Below are 22,401 nucleotides of genomic sequence, written 5' to 3'. Positions count from 1 at the left end.
GTCCAGGAACATTCAAGATTGAAATATGGGAGGCCAAGACTTCTGTTTTCCTGGTTTAATATACAGCGATCCCTTGTCTCTTGGGGTCAGGAGTGAGAAATGGAGTTAAAAATGACTCTGTTTTAAAATCTGGCCCATTCCAGAAGAACCATGTAATTTTAGTTATAAGCATTCTCTGAATGGACCATTCCATTTGAAAGTCACTCAGCTGCTCGGGCAAAGGGGCTCTAATTTACAGGGAACTGTTCAGATATTATGAACTTTGCACAATCTTTGCACAGAATCCAAGCTCTTGAAACATGTCTGAGGAGTATTTTGAAATGCACTTCACATCAGGTGCTTAACTGACGTCCTACCGATGTGGTCAATAATGAGTTGAGAAGACAGTACACATCAGGAGAATCTGCTTTACATTCTCAACATCAGCATAAGAGACCTTTATCAATGTGCTTCACCTCAGTTAGGTATTGTTTTGAGCTCATTCATGAGGGTGCCATGACTTCAGCAGCTTAATTTGGAGTTAATTTACTTCAGTGTGCTCAGTTGGCCTTTGGGAAGGTGAAAGGATACTGGGTTGGTAGTACAGATTTTGAGTATAAATGAAATAAAGGAATTGAAGCTTCTCATTTTGATCTGATCAGGATATTCACAACAATGTCAGTGTAAAGGGGAGCATTTCACACTGTGCTCACCTTACTCTTCACAAGTGTTTCACTTTCAGTGAAGAGCTTTAGGAAACCGAAAGGTGCTATATAAATGTAGAAAGTGCCTGTAGACCAAAAGGAGCAAATGTCAAGTAAGGTACCCAAAAAGAAATAACAGCACACCATTAAACATCAGTCGGTATACAGTAACAATGTATTAAAGTGAAAGATCAGTTGGGACAGGTCAAACCCAATGAGTTCAAATATATTTGGGAATTGTGTAACATATGAAGGTGGTTCATTCTCAATATACATACACATTGGCTTTTCCAACAATGGCTGATTTTTAAAAGTAACCACAGTAACTCAGGGATGTCTGACCCAGGGCTCAGGGACACCCAGAGAGAATATGAATAGTTTATTGTCTTCTGGCACTGTCGAGCTAATTTTGATGACATTTTTGAAACAGATAGAGAAACTGGCATCAGACTGTGTAGTCAAGTAGTCTCACTGTCCTGGCAATTGACATTTTAATATTAATTGTACCAATGTGCCATAAGGCAGAACAGTTGCAATGATTTATTTAAGGCGTTCAGGGGCAGGATTAGCTCCTTCTTTTTAAAAGTGTAACAATTGTGATTTATTTGCGGTTGCATAAACTCAATTGTCTAATGTGGATTTTTCCCAGACCAAGCTAATTATTTATGTTCTTGGTAAAGATTACAGAAAGAGCTAAAAAATGTGACCATAGCTATTCATTAGTATAAAGCACACATACACACACACACACACACACACACACTAGTGTACTGTACGCTCTTGTATATACACACATACACAAACACACACTCCTTGTTGGTGGTTTTTCTTTAATGTTAGACACATGGAAGATTCTATACAGTTCCCAATACTGGACAGTCAAAGCCCAAACAGAGACAGTTGGACACAAAGGAAATCATTAGCAGAATATTTCTGGACTGCTCTTCTTGACTTATAAAACTGTAATGGCACCAGTGTGGCTCAGAACAAGACAAGGTCTCATTGGTAAAAAAGAACAATTTGTCATCACAAAAATAATCTCAATGTAACTGTTGACCATCACGTAAGTAGTCTCAATGTAACTGTTGACCATTGTGCAATTATCTGCTGGAGGTGACACAAGTGATTCATGTAGAAATCTTCCTTCTGATATATTTACTTGATGAGCTTGAAGGATTCACCAGTAATCATGTCAACAAATTCTAGAAGAGAGATGAGATTTGTGTCAGATCATTACAGCCTCAGCTACCAGCCTGGATCCATCACCAAGTTATAATCACTGTGGCTTTGGAATTCTAACTAACCTTGATAGTCAATTGTCCCATCTCCGTCTTTATCGGCTTCTTTCATCATGTGCTCGGCCTCGTCTTCATTGAGAGGCTCCCCTGCATTCATCAGGACATATCTGAGAGATAAAAATACCTACAGTGAGGATATCGCATTTTAAATGCAATTCCTTCAGATTAATAGGCCGTTGCTAAGTGTGTGTGATCTGAATCACGCAAGCAAAGGAATCTCAATCCCTGTGTAAGTCTCAATGAAGGTGAAAATGCACCCCACCAAAGGTGAACTGTGCACCTTTGGATATTACAGACAATACCTCCTGGGAAATGCTGTCTATGAACAATATTGAGTTTGTCTGGGGTAAAACTCGCATGGCCTAACAGTGATTCAGATTCAATTATATTCTCCCATAGTCAGGGAAACTGGGCAGGATTCCATAGGATGGGGAAAGACCTCACTGTCTGAGGTCCTTCTGCCAAACAAAAGGGTCGATTAAATCTCACAATCCCCTCATTGTGTTAATGGGGATATACACAGCTACCTGCCAGGTTTAGAGAATGGCTCTTTTGTTGTAACTGTTTTGAAACTCTAATGAAAACTTTCAAAATTCCACTGTATCTTCTGCAAAGTCTGTACAGAACTGTTTTGGATCTTTTGTATTTACTTAGAGTCATAGTGTCATAGAGATGTACAGCACGGAAACAGACCCTTTGGTCCAACCCGCCCATGTCGACTGGATATCCCAACCCAATCGAGTCCCACCTGCCAGCACTCGGCCTATATCCGTGCAAACATTTCCTATTCATAAACCCATCCATTCTGCAATAAAAGAAAGGCTAGTTTCTTCCATAAAGTTACTCCCAGTAATGGAGTACGCAATCAGGTGGAAGGAGAAGAAAATTGGATGGAAAGTTAAAGATAGAGAGTAAAATAGTTATTAAATCATGAAGAATAAAAACACAAAATTGCATATCAGATCCATAATTCATTTATTTACCATACTCACAGCTAAATATTAGTCCTTTTTGTAAATTAAGAGTTTCTAAGATATATTGTGCACGGGGTCAAATACTGAATAAGCATAATCCATTGTCAGAAATAAACATATTCCATAATGGATACACAATGAGTACACATTGCTCTTTGTGTTCTGCTGTAGAGTGGGCAGTGAGCTGTAGCCCCACAGCCAGACGATAAAATGCTGGAGAACTCAAAAGTTTAGAAAAAGACTAAAACAGACCTGAGTAAATTACAGGGAGCAACTGATCAAATTATGTTTTTATTATTCTTGGAGAAAATGTATTTACTACATTGTCCTTCAGAATTTGCAAAGATTTTATTTTGCTGGATAAAAGTTTCCTTTCTTAAACTGTTCCCAATCCTAGCAAAAGTTTACCACAAAAGTGAATGTGCATGGGAGATGTAAGGATGCCCTCTGCTGGCTGATGCTGAAAATAAAACTCATTCCAATTTGGAACATGTCATGAATATAGAGTCATAGAGCATGGAAAAAGACCCTTCGGCCCAATTCCTCCATGCCGACCAGGTTTCCTAGACTGAGTTCATCCCATTATCCTGTATTTGGCCCATAGCCCTGAACCTTTCCTATCCATATACCTGTCCAAACGTCTTGTATTTAGGTGTGGCATGATGGCTCAGTGGTTAGTACTACTGCCTCACAGTGCCAGAGGCCTGGGTTTCATTCCAGCTTTGGGTGACTCTCTGTGTGGAGCCTGTGCATTGTCCATGTGGGTTTCCTCCCATTGTCCAAAGATTTGTCATTTAGATGAATTAATTGGCCATGCTAAGTTGCCCATAGTGTTCAGGGATGTGTAGATTAGGCTGTTGGAGGGATAATCTTCAGAAGGCTGGTGTGGACATGTTGGGCCGAAGGGCCTGTTGGGATTCTACATGTTGTAGTTGTACTCACCTTGGCCACTTCCTCTGGGAGCTCATTCCATATGCACCAACCTCAGTGTGAAAATGTTATCCCTGGAGTCCCTTTTAAATTCTTCCCATCTCACTTTAAACCTATGCCCTCTCATTTTGGAGTCAAAGAGTCATACAGCACAGAAATAGACCCTTCCATCCATCCAATTCATGCCGACCATAATCCCAAACTAAACTAGTCCCACCTGTCCATGCTTGGCCCATATCCCTCCAAACATTACCTATTCATGTATTTATCTCAACATCTTTTACACATTGTGACTGCGCCGATATCAACCACTTCCTTGGAAGTTTATTCCACGCATGAACCATTCTGTGTAAAAAAAAATTTAAATGTTTCTTCTCTCGCCTCAGTTTTGAAATCTCCCACTCCAGGGAAAAGGCACCTGCTGTTCACATTCTCTATCGCCCTTATGATTTTACAAACTTCTATAAGGTCACCCCTCAACCTCAAATGCCCCAATGAAAAAAGTCCCAGTCTATCCAGTCTGTCCTTATAACTCAAACTCTGCCTTCCCTGCAGCATCCTGGTAAATCTTTTTTGCAACATCATGAGACTGGTGTCCTGTCCCTTGGGAGAACATTACTGTATGGTCAGGGTCAGGCCATTGGTGCCTCTTGGAAAGGACCCATGTCCAAACAAGGCAAGAGGAATGTGATTGTAATCAGTACAGTAAGATGGTCCCACAGACCAGTAATGGCTGTATTTTTCTGTTCAGAAAGAATAGCCTCTCGGATACTGTTTACTGGCTTTTCAATGTTAATTGCCTGTTGAGGTTGGGAGGAAATGGAAACTGAGAAAATCTACGCAGGGAATGTTCCAATATCACACCACATCATTTACATGTAATATAAATATTTTCCATATGATTCCAGTGGGAACACCCTGTTCAATCAGACAATAAGCTGATTATATTCCATACTCCTCCAACCTTGCCACTCACAATCTGCTCTTCACAAACTTGTAGTCCTCCAATCTCTGCTGCCCATTGCCTCAGCTCTCACCAAGATCCAACAACACCCCCCCCCCACCACCCACCCCCCACCCCCCAAATGACCCAGTCATTGCTGACCAACACTCACTCCTGCTCAGGCAACACCTCCGTTCGAAATTTTTCATTCGCATTTTCAAATCCCTCCCAATCAGTGACCTCCTCCTTCGTTTCCTCTAACACTAATCTCTGGAGTATATCGGACGTTAACTGTTCTGTCAGTGGGAGCTTGCTGTCACCTATTAAGATTCTGAGCTCTGGAATGTCCTCATGGAACCTCTCGGCCTTCCTTTCCTCCTCTCAGACACTGGTTAAACCCTTCTTCTTTACTCACCCTTTACATCATTTGCCCCAAAGTCACCTCTGAAACTTAGCATCAATCTATCTTTGCTAACTCTGTGTTGGGACATTAAAGAGGTTGGACATGAAATGAAACGAGGAAACACAAACAGAAGTAGACATTTGCAACTCTCTTTACAAATAGATGTTGATGCTTGACCAATCAGAATCTATCGGCCTGTCCTGAGAATGAAAACTGACAGTTAACTGTTCTTGGTGCATCTCAGTGCCAATAATGACCTGACAAGTCAGCACCTGTTTCTCAAATTGTAGAAAATGGTGACTATGTTTTCAATCATGAGGGGCATGGATAGGGTAAATAGACAAGGTCTTTTCCCTAGGTTGGGGGAGTCCAGAACTAGAGGGCATAGGTTTAGGGTGAGAGGGGAAAGATATAAAAAGGACTTAAGGGGCAACTTTTTCACACAGAGGGTGGTGCATGTATGGAACAACCTGCCAGAGGAAGTGGTGGAGGCTGGTATAATTACAACGTTTAAAAGGCATCTAGATGGGAATATGAATAGGAAGGGTTTAGAGGGATATGGGCCAATTGTTGGTAAATGGGACTAGATTTATTTCAGATATCTGGTCAACATGGACAAGTTGGATAGAAGGGTCTGTTTCCCTGCTGTGCACCTCTATGACTCTAACGCTGTTTCTTGTGTCCTAGTCCTGATGGGTGCAAAGTTTTCAACTTCCCGTCTCCTTTAGCAAAGTTTAAGCTCTTAGTTATTTTAATTAGAGATTGATATAATTGGTGGAAGCAATGGTATTAAAGGATATAGCTCAAATGCAGGTATCTGAAGTGAGGTGTGAGGTTAGATTGAGGAGTTAAATGGCTTTCTCCTGGTCCCCATGTTCCAATTGGAAGTGAGTAGGGATCCGGTCTACCTTGACCCTGAACCTGAGAATGAGAGATGGCTAAAGGCAATGACAAATTATTCTATTGATAGTTTTGGCGTTGTTAGCAACATATTGTGGATCTTGTCCCATTATTTAATAGAGAGATTAATTTCTTCTGCTAACCATAAACAGACAAAACTCCAAAATATTTCTTCCCACCATCAAGAATGTATTAATGGTCATTCATTGATCATTGCCAGTAATGGACATGATGCCCATTTCTTGAAATTGCTGAAAAAAAGCCCTTTTTTTTGGAAGGTTTTCAACTAGCATTCATCAGGATATTTTGCAAGAACACCTATTCAAGGCGAAAACCAAGAGTTATATGGATGAGAGGACAGTGTAGATTCATTGGAAAGTGGACTTCATTAGGTAGAGAATCTACGACAGAGCGTGCACCCTTTATTCTGATTGACAGTTAACAGCCAGTCTTTCCTTACATTTTAAACCAAGTAGGTTGACTCTGATTGGTGAAGGATATCCCTGATAGATGATCCAGTGAATAGCAGACACCTATTTTGTTGAATAGTGGTTGTCAATGTAATTCCTCACATATTCAGGATTATCCAACAAATGTCACTTGTCACCCAAGTATGGATATTGTCCAGATCTTGCTGCATTTGAACATGGACTGCTTCAGTATCTGAGGAGTTGTGAATGGTGCTGAACATTGTGCAATCATTGGTGAACATCCCCACTTCTGACCTTATGATGGAGGGAAGGTCATTGATGAAGCAGCTGAAGATGGTTGGGCCAGGACACTCCCCTGAGGGACTCCTGCAGAGATGTCCTGGAGCTGAGATGACTGCCCTCCACAAACCAAAACCATCTTCCTATGTTTCAGGTATGACTCCAACCAGTGGAGAGTTTGTCCACTGATACCCATTGATTCCAGTTTGCAGGGGTCTTTGATGCCACACTTGGTCGAATACAGCCTTTATGTTAAGGGCTGTCCCTCTACCCTCCCATCTAGCATTCAGCTCTTTTGTCCATGTTTGATCCAAGGCTGTAATGAGGTCAGGAGCTGAGTGACCCTGGGGGATCCCAAACTGGGGTCACTGAGCAGGTTATTGCTGAACAGGTGCTGCTTGATAGCACTGTTGATGACCCCTTCCATCACTCTACTGATGTTTGAGAGTAAACCGATGGGGTAGTAATTAGCCGGGTTGGATTTGTCCTGCTTTATGAGTACAGGACACACCTGGGCAATTTTCCACATTGTCAGGTAGATGCCAGTGTTGTAACTGTACTGGAACAGCTTGGCTAGGGGAGTGGCAAGTATGGAGAAAGTCTACAGTACTATTGCCAGAATGTTATCAGGGCCCATAGCCTTTGCAGTATCCAGTGTCTCCAACCATTTCTTGATGTCACATGGAGTGAATCAAATTGGCTGAAGACTGGTGTCTGTGATGCTGGGGACCACTGGAGGAGGCGGAGATGGATCATCCACTCAGCACTTCTGGCTGAAGATTGCTGTAATCATTCCCTTCAATAAATCAATTATTCATCGACTTGCTGTTTGTGGCATTTAGCAGATGACAGAATTGCTCAGGGCTTACCTTCTTAACGGCAGTCACTGGACTTTAATCCACTGCATGTGAAGAACTTTAAAACTTTTCTGAGAGTTTGAGAAGCTGCTACATTCACACCAGTTTTTTTTTCATTCTTTTCAGTGATCAGATCTGGATTATTCAAACTGAATCCTTTACCTCCCAGAAATTGCATTACCCACTGCACAAAGCCTATTAAACATTCTACAGACTATTTGACCACTTCTGTTCTTCGATCTTAAGGTAAAGAAGACACAGAGAGGTCACAAAAGGATATTGAGAGGTTATACAAGTGGAGAAAGATGTCGCAAATGGAGTATAATCCGGTAAAGTACAAAGTTATCTGTTTTTGGCAGGAAGAATTTTAAAAAGAAGCATATTATCTGAAGGATGAGGGATTGCAAAGCTCTGAGGATCTGGACATCCTGTTTTGCAGATGGTTAGGAAATTTGTAATTTGTATGTTCATATGATTAATCATTACTTAAATTCCAAAATTTATTTTCTAAACCACTCCAAAATACCAACACCAAGAAAAGCACCTCTACTGAGGTGGCGATTGAAAGGATGTTTTCTAGTCAGGTATAAACACTGGATTCTGTTTTGTGGGAGTTCACACTGAGATTCCAGTCTGTTTGATATTTAGCAGTAAACAGTGAGATGAGTCATTTTCTGAGCATTGATTTCCAAATGTAGTTGAGATTTGCAATAAATGATAATTAAAAAAAAGGAGACCTGGGCAGCACAGGTAAGGGGCCCAACACGCGTAGGATCCCAACTTTCTGGATAATTCTTAACGTAACACAGAGCAGAACTCTTCTGTCGTCACTGTAACTAACTGTGACAGCAAGCTACTCACTTTAATGTGTTCCATTCAATGTAACCCTTTCTGTCTGGGTCAAACACCAGAAAGGCTTCCTTCAGTTCTTTATCTTGATTCTTTGATTTTTCATGATAATCTCCCATCAGGGCCAGGAAGTTGTCACAGTTAAATGTTCCTTTCCCTGTCAAATAAACACCAGAACAATTGTGAGCTTCCTTCTCTAGCCCCTTGTGACAAAAGGTTTCTATTTTCACTTTCCTGTCACTATTTTTAATGATGAGGATGTGGTGGCCTAGTGGTGTCATTGCTAAACTGTTAATCCAGGGACTCAACTAGTGTTCTGGAGACCCGGGTTCGAATCCTGCAGTGGTAGATGATGGAATTTGCATTCAATAATAAAAATCTCATGATGACTTTGAAACTACTGCTGATTGTTGAGGGAAAACCCATGTGGTTCACTAATCTCCTTTAGGGAAGGAAATTTGCCACCCTTACCTCATCTGGCCTAAACCTGACTCCAACCCCACAGCAATGTGACTGACTCTTAACTGTCCGCTGGGCAATTAGGGACGGGCCATAAATGCTGGCCTGGCCAGTGACACCCTCACCCTGTGAATGAATAAAAATAGTGTCAATGAGAAGGTCAGTGTATGATCTCATTGGCTGTTGCCAGATGTGGGTGAAGGAAATGAACCTTGCCCTTTGAACCATGTGGGAGGAGAACGTGACTTCTACAGATGCTACAGATTAGAGTCAAAACATCTGGTGCTGGAAAAGGACAGCTGGTCAGCCAGCATCCGCGGAGCAGGAGAGTCGATGTTTCAAGAATAAGCGCTTCATTAGGAATGGCCTGATGAAGGGCTTATGCTCATAGCATCAACTCTCCTGCTCCTTGGATGTTGCCTATCCAGCTGTGCTTTTCCAGCACCAGACATTTCACCTTTGAATCAGATATCCATTTTGATTTCCTGTAACATTTCCTTTCCTGAACGTTGGGGTAACTTCCCCCACTGAGCCAGGCTGTAGATGAACCCTTCTGGTTACAACACGTGGGTAATTCAGTCACTGGAGCATTTATTGCCCATCCCAATTCCCCTCGAGTGACCTTTCAGAGGGCAGTTCTGAGTCACTCACATTCCTGGATTACTGGAGTTCTGGATTACTGGTCCGGTGGCATTACTACTTTCCTACTCAGTTACTGAGCCACTGAGAAGATATTAAATATCTCCAAGGCAAACTAACAATTCAGGTGAAACAGCACACATGTAGATCATTCTGCCCATCAGCCCCATGCTAGCTCAACTCACCATTGTTCTATCATGCTCATGTTCTGATCATTTAATCTGCACTATCTACAACCTTTCTCCTTCCAGCACCCGCCCCCCCCACACTATTGCATTAATGCTGCCCCCTTCCACACTGTACTTCATCTCTGATGAAGAGTCATCAGGACTCAGACCATTAGCTTGCTTTCTCTCTTTCTATCTGACCCACTGTGATCTCTAGCATTTTTCTGATTTTGGCTTTCACTGTTAACTGTTCCCCCATAACAGGGTTATGATTAATATTGCTCTGATTTTATTGGGCATTTGTCTTTCTGATGTTAATATTATTTCATTAGTAAATTAACTCCACCATCCATCAGTCCAGACATGTCAGCAGGTCAGCCAGATAATGTTCTCACCTTCTTTATCCACATCCTTGGCCATTTGTGCCAAATCACGTTTGGTTAAGTTAATGCCCAGCAGACTCATGAGGTTAGCCACATCATCTGTTTTCACTAAGCCATTGCCTTCTTCATCGAACATTTCGAACACCCCCTTGTACTCAGCCAGCAGCTCAGGTGTCAATGACTGGGAACAGCATAAAAGGAATGGGAAACAATTAGGAGTCAAGACACGCAAGTCACATGTAAATAAAACATTCAACAGCTGCTCAAAGATACTCAGCCCACAACTTTTAACTTGGAAACACCTCTGTCCTTGTTCACCGTGAGAGAGCACACCCGGAAACCCCTGTCTGTCACAATTTTCGGATTACTCTCCAACTTTTTCAAATTCCCATTGGAGAAGGAGTCAGCGCTACCCGGGAATGTGCAGGATGGACAAGCTGTGCATTAAATCAGATAACCTCAGTAAGTCCATTGGGCCTGAATGGGACCAACCATGCTTCAGGTTAACTAACAGTCAATGTTTTCAGATCAGAGTGGTGCTGGAAAAGCACAGCAGGTCAGGCAGCATCCGAGGGGCAGGAAAATCAACATTTCGGGCAAAAGCCCTTCAACAGGAATAGAGTCAGCGTTTTCAGGTGTTTCCTGATAATTCTGGACATGTTTGAGGACAAATATCAGTCAGATGTCAGCCTGATCATTATCTCCACCTCCATCACACACACCCCCTCCCCCACCCCAACCCACCCCTACCCCACCCCGACCCCACCCCTACCCCCAAGCCCCACTCTGGCTTGTTCTCATTCTATTGGTTGATGCAGACGGATCCACCCCACAGAGTGCAGGCCTGGTAATGTCCCTACTGGGAAAACATAACAAAAGCTTAGTGTTTAGGATTTCACCAAAGCGCACTGAACCTTAGAACTTTGGTTACCAAGAGGATTAAAGTGGTACATCACAAAGCAACCATTCAGCCAGCACAGCTAACCAATACCCAAGATCATCAGCACATCAGAACTCAGGGCAGAGGAGGCCGTTCAGCCCCTCAAACCTGCTCCACTATTTAACACCATCATGGCTGATCCCATCTCGGCCTCAACTCCACTTTCCTGCCCACTCCCCATAACCCTTCAACCTATTACTAATTAAAGTTCTGTCCATTTTCTCCATTAATTTACTCAATGTCCCAGCATCCACCACACTCTGGGGGAGTGAATTCCACAGGTTGATGGCCCTTTGAGAGAAGTAATTCCTCTGTTTTAAATCTGCTGCCCCTCAGCCTGAAACCATGACCTCTCATTCTAGCTTGACCCACATGTGAAAGTATTCACCGTATGCTTCTTTTGTCAATCCTTTTAACAGCTTATGTACCTCACTTAGATCTCCCTTCACTTTCTAAACTCCAGAGAGTATAAACTAAAACTGCTGAATCTCTCTCCATAAAACAAGCCCCTCATCGCTGGAATCAATCCATTGAAGCTCCTCTGAGCAGTCTCCAATGTAAATACAACCCCCCTCCAGCAAGGGGACGAAAACTGTACACAGTAAAGTTGGGACTAAAGTCAGATCAGCCATGATCTTATTGTTAAAAATCACACAACACCAGGTTTGAATCAATAAAGAAGCAGTGCTCTGAAAGCTTGTACTTCCAAATAAACCTGTTGGACTATAACCTGGTGTTGTGTGATTTTTAACTTTGTCCACCCCAGTCCAACACCAGATCCTCCACATCACTATGTCATTGGATGGTCGAACAGGATGGAAGGGCTGAATGGCCTCCTCTTGTTCCTTGCCATATGTTTGTAAACAGCACAGCAAGGAACAGGAGAAAGAGGAGACTGAGGAAGCAGCACAGGTCGACAGGAAAGATGAAATCTGCAAGAGTTCTATAATGTGCCGATAGATCATACACCGGCCTCCACCCGGTGCTGCTGATGAAATCAGGGGCAGGGATGGATTGTTGTCCCTGGTTCACTCAGGTCAGACCTGGTTCAGTTTTCAAACTCATTTCAAGGTGCTTCAGGGACAATGGCGTCACCAGTCAGGGTCTGGTAGGGAATCAGAGTTTAACTTTCTTCTTTAGATGCTTTTCAATAAATTAATGAAAACTCTCTTGCATTTAGTAACTCCATGAAGATACTGATGTATTAAAATGTTTCCTCATTGACAGTCACATCAGGATTTCATTGTTTACAGATCTTTAGCCTTTTGGATCTGGTGCAATGGTCTTGCTGACAACAGAGGTAATCATTTCATTTTGAAATAACAATTAAACCCACAGAAGCAACACATTGTAGAGAATTAGGTGAGACACTTCTGGCTATTAAGTCTACATTTAGAAATATTGGTCTTGATTACTGTTATAGTATGAGGAAATAATTTCTAATTGCTCACCACATTCACTTAAAAATCTCTGTTTCAATTACACTTACCATCTTGCTATCACTACAAGCCCAGCGACAGGAATCAAACTTGGTCTGCTGGTGATCTAGCCCAGTCAGAAAGTTGACACACCCTTTACATTATTGAAGAGAGTAAGTCTATCAATGCCCAGTGGATTTGAAAGTTAAAACTGCCTTTTATGGTTTGACTGAGAGTCTCATTGGATCCTATTTCTGGATGGGATTAATTTTCTTAAGTGAGTTTTCATGTACTAATTTCTCTGTGTTAAAAGATTAAATAGAGGTATATTGAAGCGTGAATAGCATTAAAACTATTATTACTGTTATGTAAATCAGCAATATTCATTCCAGCCTTAAACATTTTTGGGGTCTGGTCTGTCATCTGCATTTGTTCATTTTCGTTAGCAAGTGGGAATGGTTGGCTCAGTGGGGAGCTCGGCAGCCTCACGGCATCAAGGACCTGGGTTTGATTCTGCCTTCGGGTGAGTGTCTGTGTGGAAGTTGCACATTCTCCCTGTGTCCATGTGGTTTCTTCCCACCTTCCAAAGATGGTGGATTGGCCATGCTATAGTGTCGAAGGGTGTGTGGATTAGCCATTGGAAATGTAGATTGTGTGGGTGGGCTGCTGTTCAGAGAGTTACTGTGGACTCCATAGGCCAAGTGGCCTGTTTCCAAACTGTAGGGATTCTATGGTCTGTTCTGTTTTCCCAGGTATAATCATTTCACATCTGGATGTGAAGCTAATGTCACTAGAATAGCAATCCTGAGGACCAAGCCTATGATCTAAGGACACGGGTTCAATCCATACGGCAGTTGGTGGAATTTACATGACACTGTACAAATAAAATCTGGAATGGAGAGTCTCAGTAATGGTGATTATGAAACTATAATCGATTGCCATAAAAACCCATCTGTATTATTCATGTTCTTTCTGGGAGGAAATCTGCCTCCTTACCCAATCTGAAGGTTAACATGGAGGTGCAGCAAGCTATGGCAAGGTGAATGGAATATTCTCCTTCATTACAAGAGGATTTGAGTACAGGAGCAGTGAGGTCTTGCTGTAGCTGTGTAAGAGTTTGATTAGCCTTCACCCGGAGGACTATGTGCAGTTTTAGAATCAAAGAATCTAAAGGGGGCGAGGGGGAGGAGGCCATTTGGCCCATCAAGTCTGCACTGACTCTTCTACCCTATCCCCATAACCCTGCATTTCCCATGGCTACTCCACCCACCCTGCACATTACAGGGTAACTGTGTGTGAGGATGAGGGGACAGAGAGAGGGTGCGGATGAGGTGGCAGAGGGAAAGTGAGGATAAGGATGGGAGGGCAGAGGGAAAGTGAGGGTGAGGATGAGGTGGCAGAGGGAAAGTGAGGGTTAGAGGGCAGAGAGTGATGGTGAGAGTGAAGGGGCAGAGGAAGAGTCTGGATGAGGGTGAGGGGGCAGAGACGAGAAGATCATTGACCTTCCTGAGGGACAAATGGCTGCCCTCAGCACTATAGGGGTGGCACTGGCCCCTGGTGGTAACCTCAGGTGAGGGTGTCAGGGGCATGGTCTCTCTATCGATCCTGGGGTGGGGGCACCTCTCTGCCATACCCTCCTCCCTTCAACGGGAGCTCCCAGTCCCTGTCGGAGAATCACGGAGCCCCCTTCACCTTCTCCGCCATTTCGTGAGTGTCAGTGTGTCACGGAGCAGGGCAGCTTCAGAACATCAGTGCCCATCTGTGACCTTTTAGAGATGGTGTAGGTGTTTAGGCAGATACCCGGCAAGGGGTGAGGTGCTCTGGGAATGGTGGGGATTTGGGGGAGGGTAGGGGGATTGGAAGGTGCGGCTATAATTGTAGTAGGAGAAATATTTAATAAGGCAACTTCAGTAAGATATTGAGAAGTCCTATCAGGCCATTTGGCCCATCAGGTCTGCACTGACCCTTCTGCCCTATCCCCATAACCCTGCATTTCCCATGGTGAAAATCTCCAAAAACCTTGGCTCCACTGACACTAAGCTAAAAACTGTAAGATTCTGCCCTCAGTAACAATTGTTTCAGGGGCTTTGGGGCAGCACAGTGGCTCAGTGGTTAGCACTACTGCCTCACAGCACTAGGGACTCGGGTTCAATCCCAGCCTCGGAAGACTGTCTGTGTGGAGTTTGAACATTCTCCCTGTGTCTGCGTGGGTTTCGTCTGGATGCTCCAGTTTCCTCCCACAATCCAAAGATGTGCAGGTCAGATGAATTGGCTATGCTAAATTGCCCATAAGGTTCAGGGATGTGTAAGTTAGGTGCATTAGTCGGGGTAAATGTACTAGGGTAGGGGAATGGGTTTGGGTGGGTTACTCTTTGGAGGGTCAGTGTGAACTTGTTGGGCCAAAGGGCCCATTTCCTCACTGTAGGGCATCTATGATTTGAAAAGACAGTTGTAGTCCCTGACGTAACATGTTGTGTATTATACTGAGATTGGGTGTTAGTCACATGTTCTATGCCCTAGGTACGTAGTCATTAGCATGTTCACTCTTAAAGTTAAAAATCACACAACACCAGGTTATAGTCCAACAGGTTTAATTGGAAGCACTAGTTTTCGGAGCGCTACTCCTTCATCAGGTGGTTGTACACCCCAGTCCAACACCGGCATCTCTAAATCATGCCTCTTCAAGTGATACCATACAGTCCTGACCGACTAACCATTTGTGTTTACTTCAAGTGAGAACAAATATAGTAACAGAGACTAATACCTTTCACTCACTAGCTCCATGGTCCTGTGGCCAAATAGACTGGCTAACTCCACGAAAGCTGGTGAGAATTCGTCAGGTCAAGGTGCTCAGAGTCAGGCAGTGCCTTCACAAAACCCCTCAAGGAACAAATGTCAACAAATAATCATTTTCTGCCTCTTGGGAATCGTTAAATTATTCGATCCAAATGCAGCTGAGAGTTAGCTTGTGTGAGAAGGTGCCAACATGAGGTGAAATTCCCAAACTCCCAAAGCCTAACTCAAAACCAGAACACTTCCATATTTGTCTATTTGTGCTGTGGTATGTCACAGCCTGCTGGTTAGAGTTACACTGGTGATATTCCCCATCACTGTTTAAACTGCTCACATCCATCAGCACCAATCACCTGCTGCTCATCCCACTGCACATGAGAACTGAGTGTCTGAAAGTGTGAATTTTCAGATTTTAATGGCCGTTAAAAGTTTGACCTTTGCTGAAATCATTCCTTATTGTAACATTCAATGTTTTGTGGTAATGATCCAATGCAGCATTCAATAAAACCAAAGGTTAGTTTAAGATAATCAGAGGAAATTAGTCGGTCTGGGTCAGGCCACAGTGTGACACAAAGGCAGGCAGGGAGGTAGAGGGCAGGGTCCAGGGACAGGGCATGGAGATTGTATCTGGGAACTGACAACAAGTAGATGTTGTTAGGAATGAACAATTCCCTCAGCTCAGCAACCGGGATATAGATTTCAAATCATTGGGAGAGAGGTTTGAAGGAGAAACTTTTTCACCCAAAAGGCTTTGAGAGTCTGGAATTCACTGCCTGAAAGGGTGGCAAAGATAAAGCTAACATGCCCTGTAAAGCTGCTCTCTCATTCGAGGGAGATATCGGTTGGTGGTTTAACCTGGGGGGGTCACCATGACTCAGGCAAGGGGAGAGATTGAGAAGGAAAGTCCTTCATTGTCATCTCTGTCAGAGCAGGGACTGAGCAACACTGTAGGGGTTACTCTGCATTATAAACCAGCTGCCCAGCTAACTGACCCCCAAAGCAAATCAATGATCCACTTAAAGCAGACTTGGATATGCACCCAAGGTGGTTCTAACCTACAGGCTGCCATTCAAAAGCTGGAAAGTGTGTTTAGACCGCGGAATACTTCCTGGCCCTGAGTCTTCATGGATCAAGGAGCAAGTCAGATACTGTGGGTCACGACCTCCTGGTAAATAGCCCCTGTAGCCCTTCTGTTGCCATGCATCATGAAATAGAGGCATCAAACAGGAAATAACCTTAACCCTAACCTTATCAGAAAGCAACATTTGTGATGAGCTGCTTTCTCATCTTGTGTCAAAAGAAAAACCAGTTTTTTAAATTTGTTAGATTTCTCACCAGGTACTGCCTTCCCAGCCCCTCCCTCACACAAAGCAGGATTTCAATGCCCAGAATAGAACGAAATCCTCAGCATGTTCATCCTATCAGCAGGACAGGTGTCTGCTGCTCCCAAGTGCACACTTAAAGCTCACCAAATAAAGCAAATGATTAAACAAGATTTATTTAAATCAGCAGCAAGGATCCAGTGGGTATTTCACAGACTGGATATTTATAAACCTGAATGACATAGTTTACTCTGTGGCTGATTCTGTACTTATTTAAATACATTATACTGTTTTTCAGCAAAAGTATTGACTAAACGATTAATGTTGGTGTGGAATGTGACTGCATCGAGGTATTAAATCATAATTGCCCTCTGGATTGGCCAAGAAAGCCATTCCTTAACATCAAACCGTTCACCACACAAACTGCAACCATTCCTGAAGACAGCTCATCACCACCTTCTCAGGGGCATTGGGGATAGATGATAAACAGCTATGCTGTCGAGGTCCATATCCCACTAATTACTATAAAACGTCTCTCTGAATAGATGTTACATCCTGCCCAGAACTGGTCGCATGTTATAACAACATCCGTAGATACACTGAATCCCATGGCTAAAGGAAGAGCAGGAAGTCAATGTCAACCAGCGAGTGGCAATTCGTTCTGTGGGAAAGTTCATTCTATTGAAACCAAAGCTTATTCACCAAATAACCACATTATTTGCTACGTCCCCTGACATTTGCTCCATAACTCACAATCATAGTCATAGCAGGAAGGTTTTGTATCTCATTTAAGACAAGTGTACCATGTGGAATGTCAAGGTATAATCTCAAGCTTCTAATTGCGATTAAGACAATTTAAGATCCTCAAAGATCAGAATTGTCTTTGATCACTTGGTAATCTGCTCCCTTCCACAGAAATGGTAGGAGAGGGAGTCTCTTGTGGCTATCCACATCTCAAACAAATAGGCTGTTTTGGAAAGTGTAGGGAATGGTGGACTCTCAGGGGAATGTAACACTGACAGTGAGGTTACTGCTACTGAGACTGGCTCTAATGTAACGACGGGTATGTCAGGTTCCAAGCAATTGTTAGTGATTGGGGACTGACGTCAGTGGTGGGTGTGTTGTGGGAGGGGATTCTGAGGGACAGGATTTATATGTATTTGAAAAGGCAAGGACTGATTTAGGAATAGTCAATGTGGCTTTGTGCGTGAGAAATTGTGTCTCACCAACTTGATTGAGTCTTTGAAGAAGTAACAAAGAGGATTGATGAGGGCAGAGCGGTAGACATGATCTAAATGGACTTCAGTAAGGCGTTCGACAAGGTTCCCCAGGGGAGACTGGTTAGCAAGGTTAGATCTCATGGAATACAGAGTGAACTAACCATTGGATACAGAACTGGCTCAAAGGTGGTGGTGGAGGGTTGTTTTTCAGACTGGAGGCCGGTGACCAGCGGAGTGCCACAAGGATCGGTGCTGGGTTCTCCACTTTTTGTCATTTTTATAAATGATTTGGATGTGAGCATAAGAGGTATGGTCAGTAAGTTTGCAGATAACACCAAAATTGGAGGTGTAGTGGCCACTGACAAAGATTATCTCAAAGTACAATGGGATCTTGATCAGATGGGCCAATGGGCTGAGAAGTGACAGATGGAGTTTAATTCAGATAAATGCGAGGTGCTGCATTTTGGGAAAGCAAATCTTAGCAGGACTTATACACTTAATGGTAAGGTCCTAGGGAGTGTTGCTGAACAAAGAGACCTTGGAGTGCAGGTTCAAAGCTCCTTGAAAGTGGAGTCGCAGGTAGATAGAATAGTGAAGAAGGCATTTGGTATGCTTTCCTTTATTGGTCAAAGTATTGAGTACAGGAGTTGGGAGGTCATGTTGTGACTGTACAGAAAATTGGTTAGGCCACTTTTGGAATACTGCATTAAATTTTGGTCTCCCTACTATTGGAAATTGTTAAACTTGAAAGGGTTCAGAAAAGATTTACGAGGGTGTTGCAAGGGTTGGAAGGCTTGAGCTATAGGGAGGGGCTGAACAGGCTGGGGCTGTTTTCCCTGGAGCGTCGGAGGTTGAGGGGTGACCTTGCAGAGATTTATAAATTAATGAGGGGCATGGATAGAGTGAATAAACAAAATCTTTTCCCTATAGGGGGTGTGGGGAGGGGGAGTTCAAAACTACAGGGCATAGGTTTAGTGTGAGAGGGGAAAGATATTAAAGAGATCTAAGGGGCAACTTTTTCACACAGAGGGTGGTACGTGTATGAAATGAGCTGCCAGAGGAAATGGTGGAGGCTGGTACAATTACAACATTTAAAAGGCATTTGGATGGGTATATGAATAGGAAGGGTTTGGAGGGATATGGGCCAAGTGCTGCCAAATTGGACTAGATTGGGTTGGTATATCTGGTCGGCATGGATATGTTGGACCAAAGAGTCTGTTTCCGTGCTGTACATCTCTACGACTCTATGACTCTATTTCATTGCTGTTGTTTCAGGATAGACTTTTCTTTGACTGTGTAGCAAGTCTCTGCTTCTGAAATAATACATCCTCTAGAGTACCTCAAAGTGACTCAGCCTGAAAGGCACTATATAAATGCAAACATTATTGTTGGAGGAAACATCTTGCCTAAACAGCATCTTCAACATATGAATCGGCCATCAAACACAATAGAAGAGACATTTACTCATTTATATTCAATTCATACTTTATCCTTGATGTTTCTTTCATTTGTGTCCTGGGAGATCAGAATTCTCACATTGTTATGAACAGCTCTATTAATGTTAAATCTATGCTAATGAGCAGCTAATTCTAACAGCCAGGTCAATGTAGTCCCAGATTAAATAGCAGATTTCCCAGCGGTAATGGCCAGGAAAGCTGGGGGTAGAGCAGATTTTCCAAGTTGTTTTAAGGACGTTTCTCAGATTGTCAAATGTATTGCCCAAAGGAATGGAAGCAGATTGATCGAAGGTGGACTGAAGTAAACAGCTTTTGGCTCTAGACTCCTGGATATAATTTCCTGTCAACTATTGGTATTCAGCCTTTTCTAATGAAGATTAAGGAAGTGAATTGTTTCTGTACAGACAACAACGACATTCATTAAAACCCCACTCCTGGGTTCCCCGCGGGAACTCAGCATTCCAGCAGAGACGAACATGATAATCTGGGGGTGGGGGTGGACGATGGGTCGAGGTGTGGGATGGGGTGGAGATGAGCTTATAACTCTACCCTTCTTTAAACCCTTAAACACGCTTGCAGACAGACACAAACAAAAAACATTGATGTTACGAATGGAGAAAATATATTAGGTGAGCACAGTTCAATAGCACCAGGCCACAGGATTCAACGTGGTGCCCTTTTGTTTCTTCCAAGTCCTTCTGATCTCCAATCATCTTCTTTATCTTCTCCCCAAATCCTTTCAGTTCTTTACTGCAGTTGCAGTTATCTCAGTCCCTGATTCGAGGCAGCAGCTTCTAGGAAGATGGGGAGAGAGAATAGCGAGCTCACTTTCTTCCAATTGTTTGTTCCTTCTCTGTATGGAGAGAGCAGTGCTGCCTTGTAGAGTCAAGAGGCTTTCTGCTGCGGGATTGCTCACACACTGACTGGGCAGCCACCCAGGGGCCAATCAGAGAGTTGTTGTCATGCCGATGACTCCTGACCCACACAACTGGTCCTGTTTAACCAATCAACAGCCTGTCTCTGGGTAAAGCTGGCCGGAATCCCCAACCAGGCTGCTGATGGCTCTCCAGCACCTTGCCACACTGCTTCAACAAAGCAACAATGTAAACACAACTCACAATGAGTTCCAGCAACTTGTCTTAAAGCTGTGTCATCTCAGTCCATGGTCTACTCAGCTTAAAGCTGTATCCTTTTCCCATTTTGATCCACAATCCAAAAATAAAGAAAAATAAAAGGCTGTGAATTTACATGATTCACTTCTCTGGCAGCAATTATGAACCAGGATTTCTTTGATAAGAAGAATATTGAGAAGCACCGGATAAACTCAGAGAAATATGCCCACTTTAAGATTTATTAGACCTACAGCAGGGAGAGGAACCGAGGAGACTATAATGTGCACATTACCAAAGAGATTGTACCATATTCACCTGATAATCTGCAAAAATAATTGTTTTAATAAGAAGACATCATTCCTAATTGAATTAGCCAAGCTAAGCAATTATAAAGAGCCTTTTCAAATTGGCATTTATAGCATCGTTTCAGGTTAGGTGTGTGGGCCTAAGGCCAGGCCAGGAGCTCTGTCTCTGTTGAAAGGTCACTCCCAGCACTGTCTGTGACAGGTTTTGAAGCATGGTTCACAATAATTTTCCAGGCTCCTTGGGAAAACACAGCTCCTGAATCTACTGCAGCTGGACCAGGAACACACCATTATTATCATTTCAAATTGCAGTAGATGGTGGAATTTGAATTCAATACATCTGGAATGAAGAATCTACTGATGGCCATGAAACTGCTGTCAATTGTCAAAAAAACCCATCTGGTTCACTAATGTCTTTCAGGGAAGGAAATCTGCCATCTTCACCCAGTCTGGCCTACATGTGACTCCAGACCCGTTGTCTTAGATTACTTACAGTGTGGAAACAGGCCCTTCGGCCCAACAAGTCCACACCGACCCGCCGAAGCGCAACCCACCCATACCCATACCCTTATATTTACCCCTTACCTAACACTACGGGCAATTTAGCATGGCCAATTCACCTGACCCGCACATCTTTGGACTGTGGGAGGAAACCGGAGCACCCGGAGGAAACCCACGCAGACACGGGGAGAATGTGCAAACTCCACACAGTCGGGAATTGAACCCGGGTCTTCAGGCGCTGTGAGGCAGCAGTGCTAACCACTGTGCCACCGTGCCACCCACAGCAATGTGCTTTACCCTCAACTGCCCTCTGATATGGCCTAACAAGTCATTCAGTTGTACTAATCGCCACAAAGTCCCAACAAAGAAATGAAAACAGACAGATCACTGGGCATTGACCTGGCATCAGAAAAGTCAAAGGCAGAAATAGCCCTGTTGACCCTGCAACATCCTCCTCACTAACATCTGGAGACTAGTGACAACGTTGGGAGAGCTATCTCACAGACCATCAAACAACAGCCTGATATTGTGTGTATGACTATATCCCAGACCCCACCATTACCATCTCTGGATATGTCCTGTTCCATCAGCGGGACAGACCCAGCAGAGGGGGCAGCACCGTGGGATACAATCGGAAGGGGGTGGGGTTTGCCATGGGAGTCCTTAACATTGACTCCGGATCCCAGGAAGTCTCATGGCTTCAGGTTAAATATGGGCCTCACACTGATTACCACACACCATCCTCCCTCAGCTGATGAACTGGAACTCCTCTTGGAGGAAGCACTGAGGATGGTAAGGACACAAAATGTCCTCTGGATAAGGATTTAAATCTCCATCACCAAGAGTGGCTCGCAGCAATACTACAGATCGAGCTGGTCAGGTCCTAAAGGACATTGCTGCTAGACTGTGTCTGCAGCAGGTGGGGAGGAAACAACAAACAGGGAAAAAGATTCCTGACCTCATCCTTACCAATCTGCCAGCTGCAGATGTAACTGTCCATGACAGTATCGGTAAGAGTGGCCACCACATAGTCCTTGTGGAGACAAAATCCCACCTTCACATTGAGAATACCCTCCATTATGTTGTGAGGTACTATCACCGTGCTAAATGGGACATCCTTCAAACAGTTCTAGCAGCT

At 43.5% G+C, this 22,401-nt stretch overlaps 1 protein-coding gene across 1 annotated transcript; it reads right to left on the bottom strand.

Annotated features, from left to right (window-relative positions):
* Positions 1-1,496: 1,496 nt before the first annotated feature.
* LOC132833656 (calglandulin-like) lies at positions 1,497-12,729 on the bottom strand. The gene is made up of 5 exons (XM_060852099.1): positions 12,625-12,729; positions 10,208-10,376; positions 8,560-8,704; positions 1,988-2,088; positions 1,497-1,885 (listed from the first exon to the last, which is right to left on the bottom strand). Exons 1-5 carry the CDS (start codon positions 12,625-12,627, stop codon positions 1,839-1,841), a joined length of 465 nt encoding a protein of 154 aa, XP_060708082.1. The 5' UTR covers positions 12,628-12,729; the 3' UTR covers positions 1,497-1,838.
* Positions 12,730-22,401: the final 9,672 nt, after the last annotated feature.

This window comes from Hemiscyllium ocellatum, chromosome 37, assembly GCF_020745735.1.
Source record: "Hemiscyllium ocellatum isolate sHemOce1 chromosome 37, sHemOce1.pat.X.cur, whole genome shotgun sequence".
Classification (NCBI taxonomy): Eukaryota; Metazoa; Chordata; class Chondrichthyes; order Orectolobiformes; family Hemiscylliidae; genus Hemiscyllium; species Hemiscyllium ocellatum.
The sequence above is the reverse complement of the archived record's forward strand: the minus strand, read 5'-3'. Positions and strand labels throughout refer to the sequence as shown.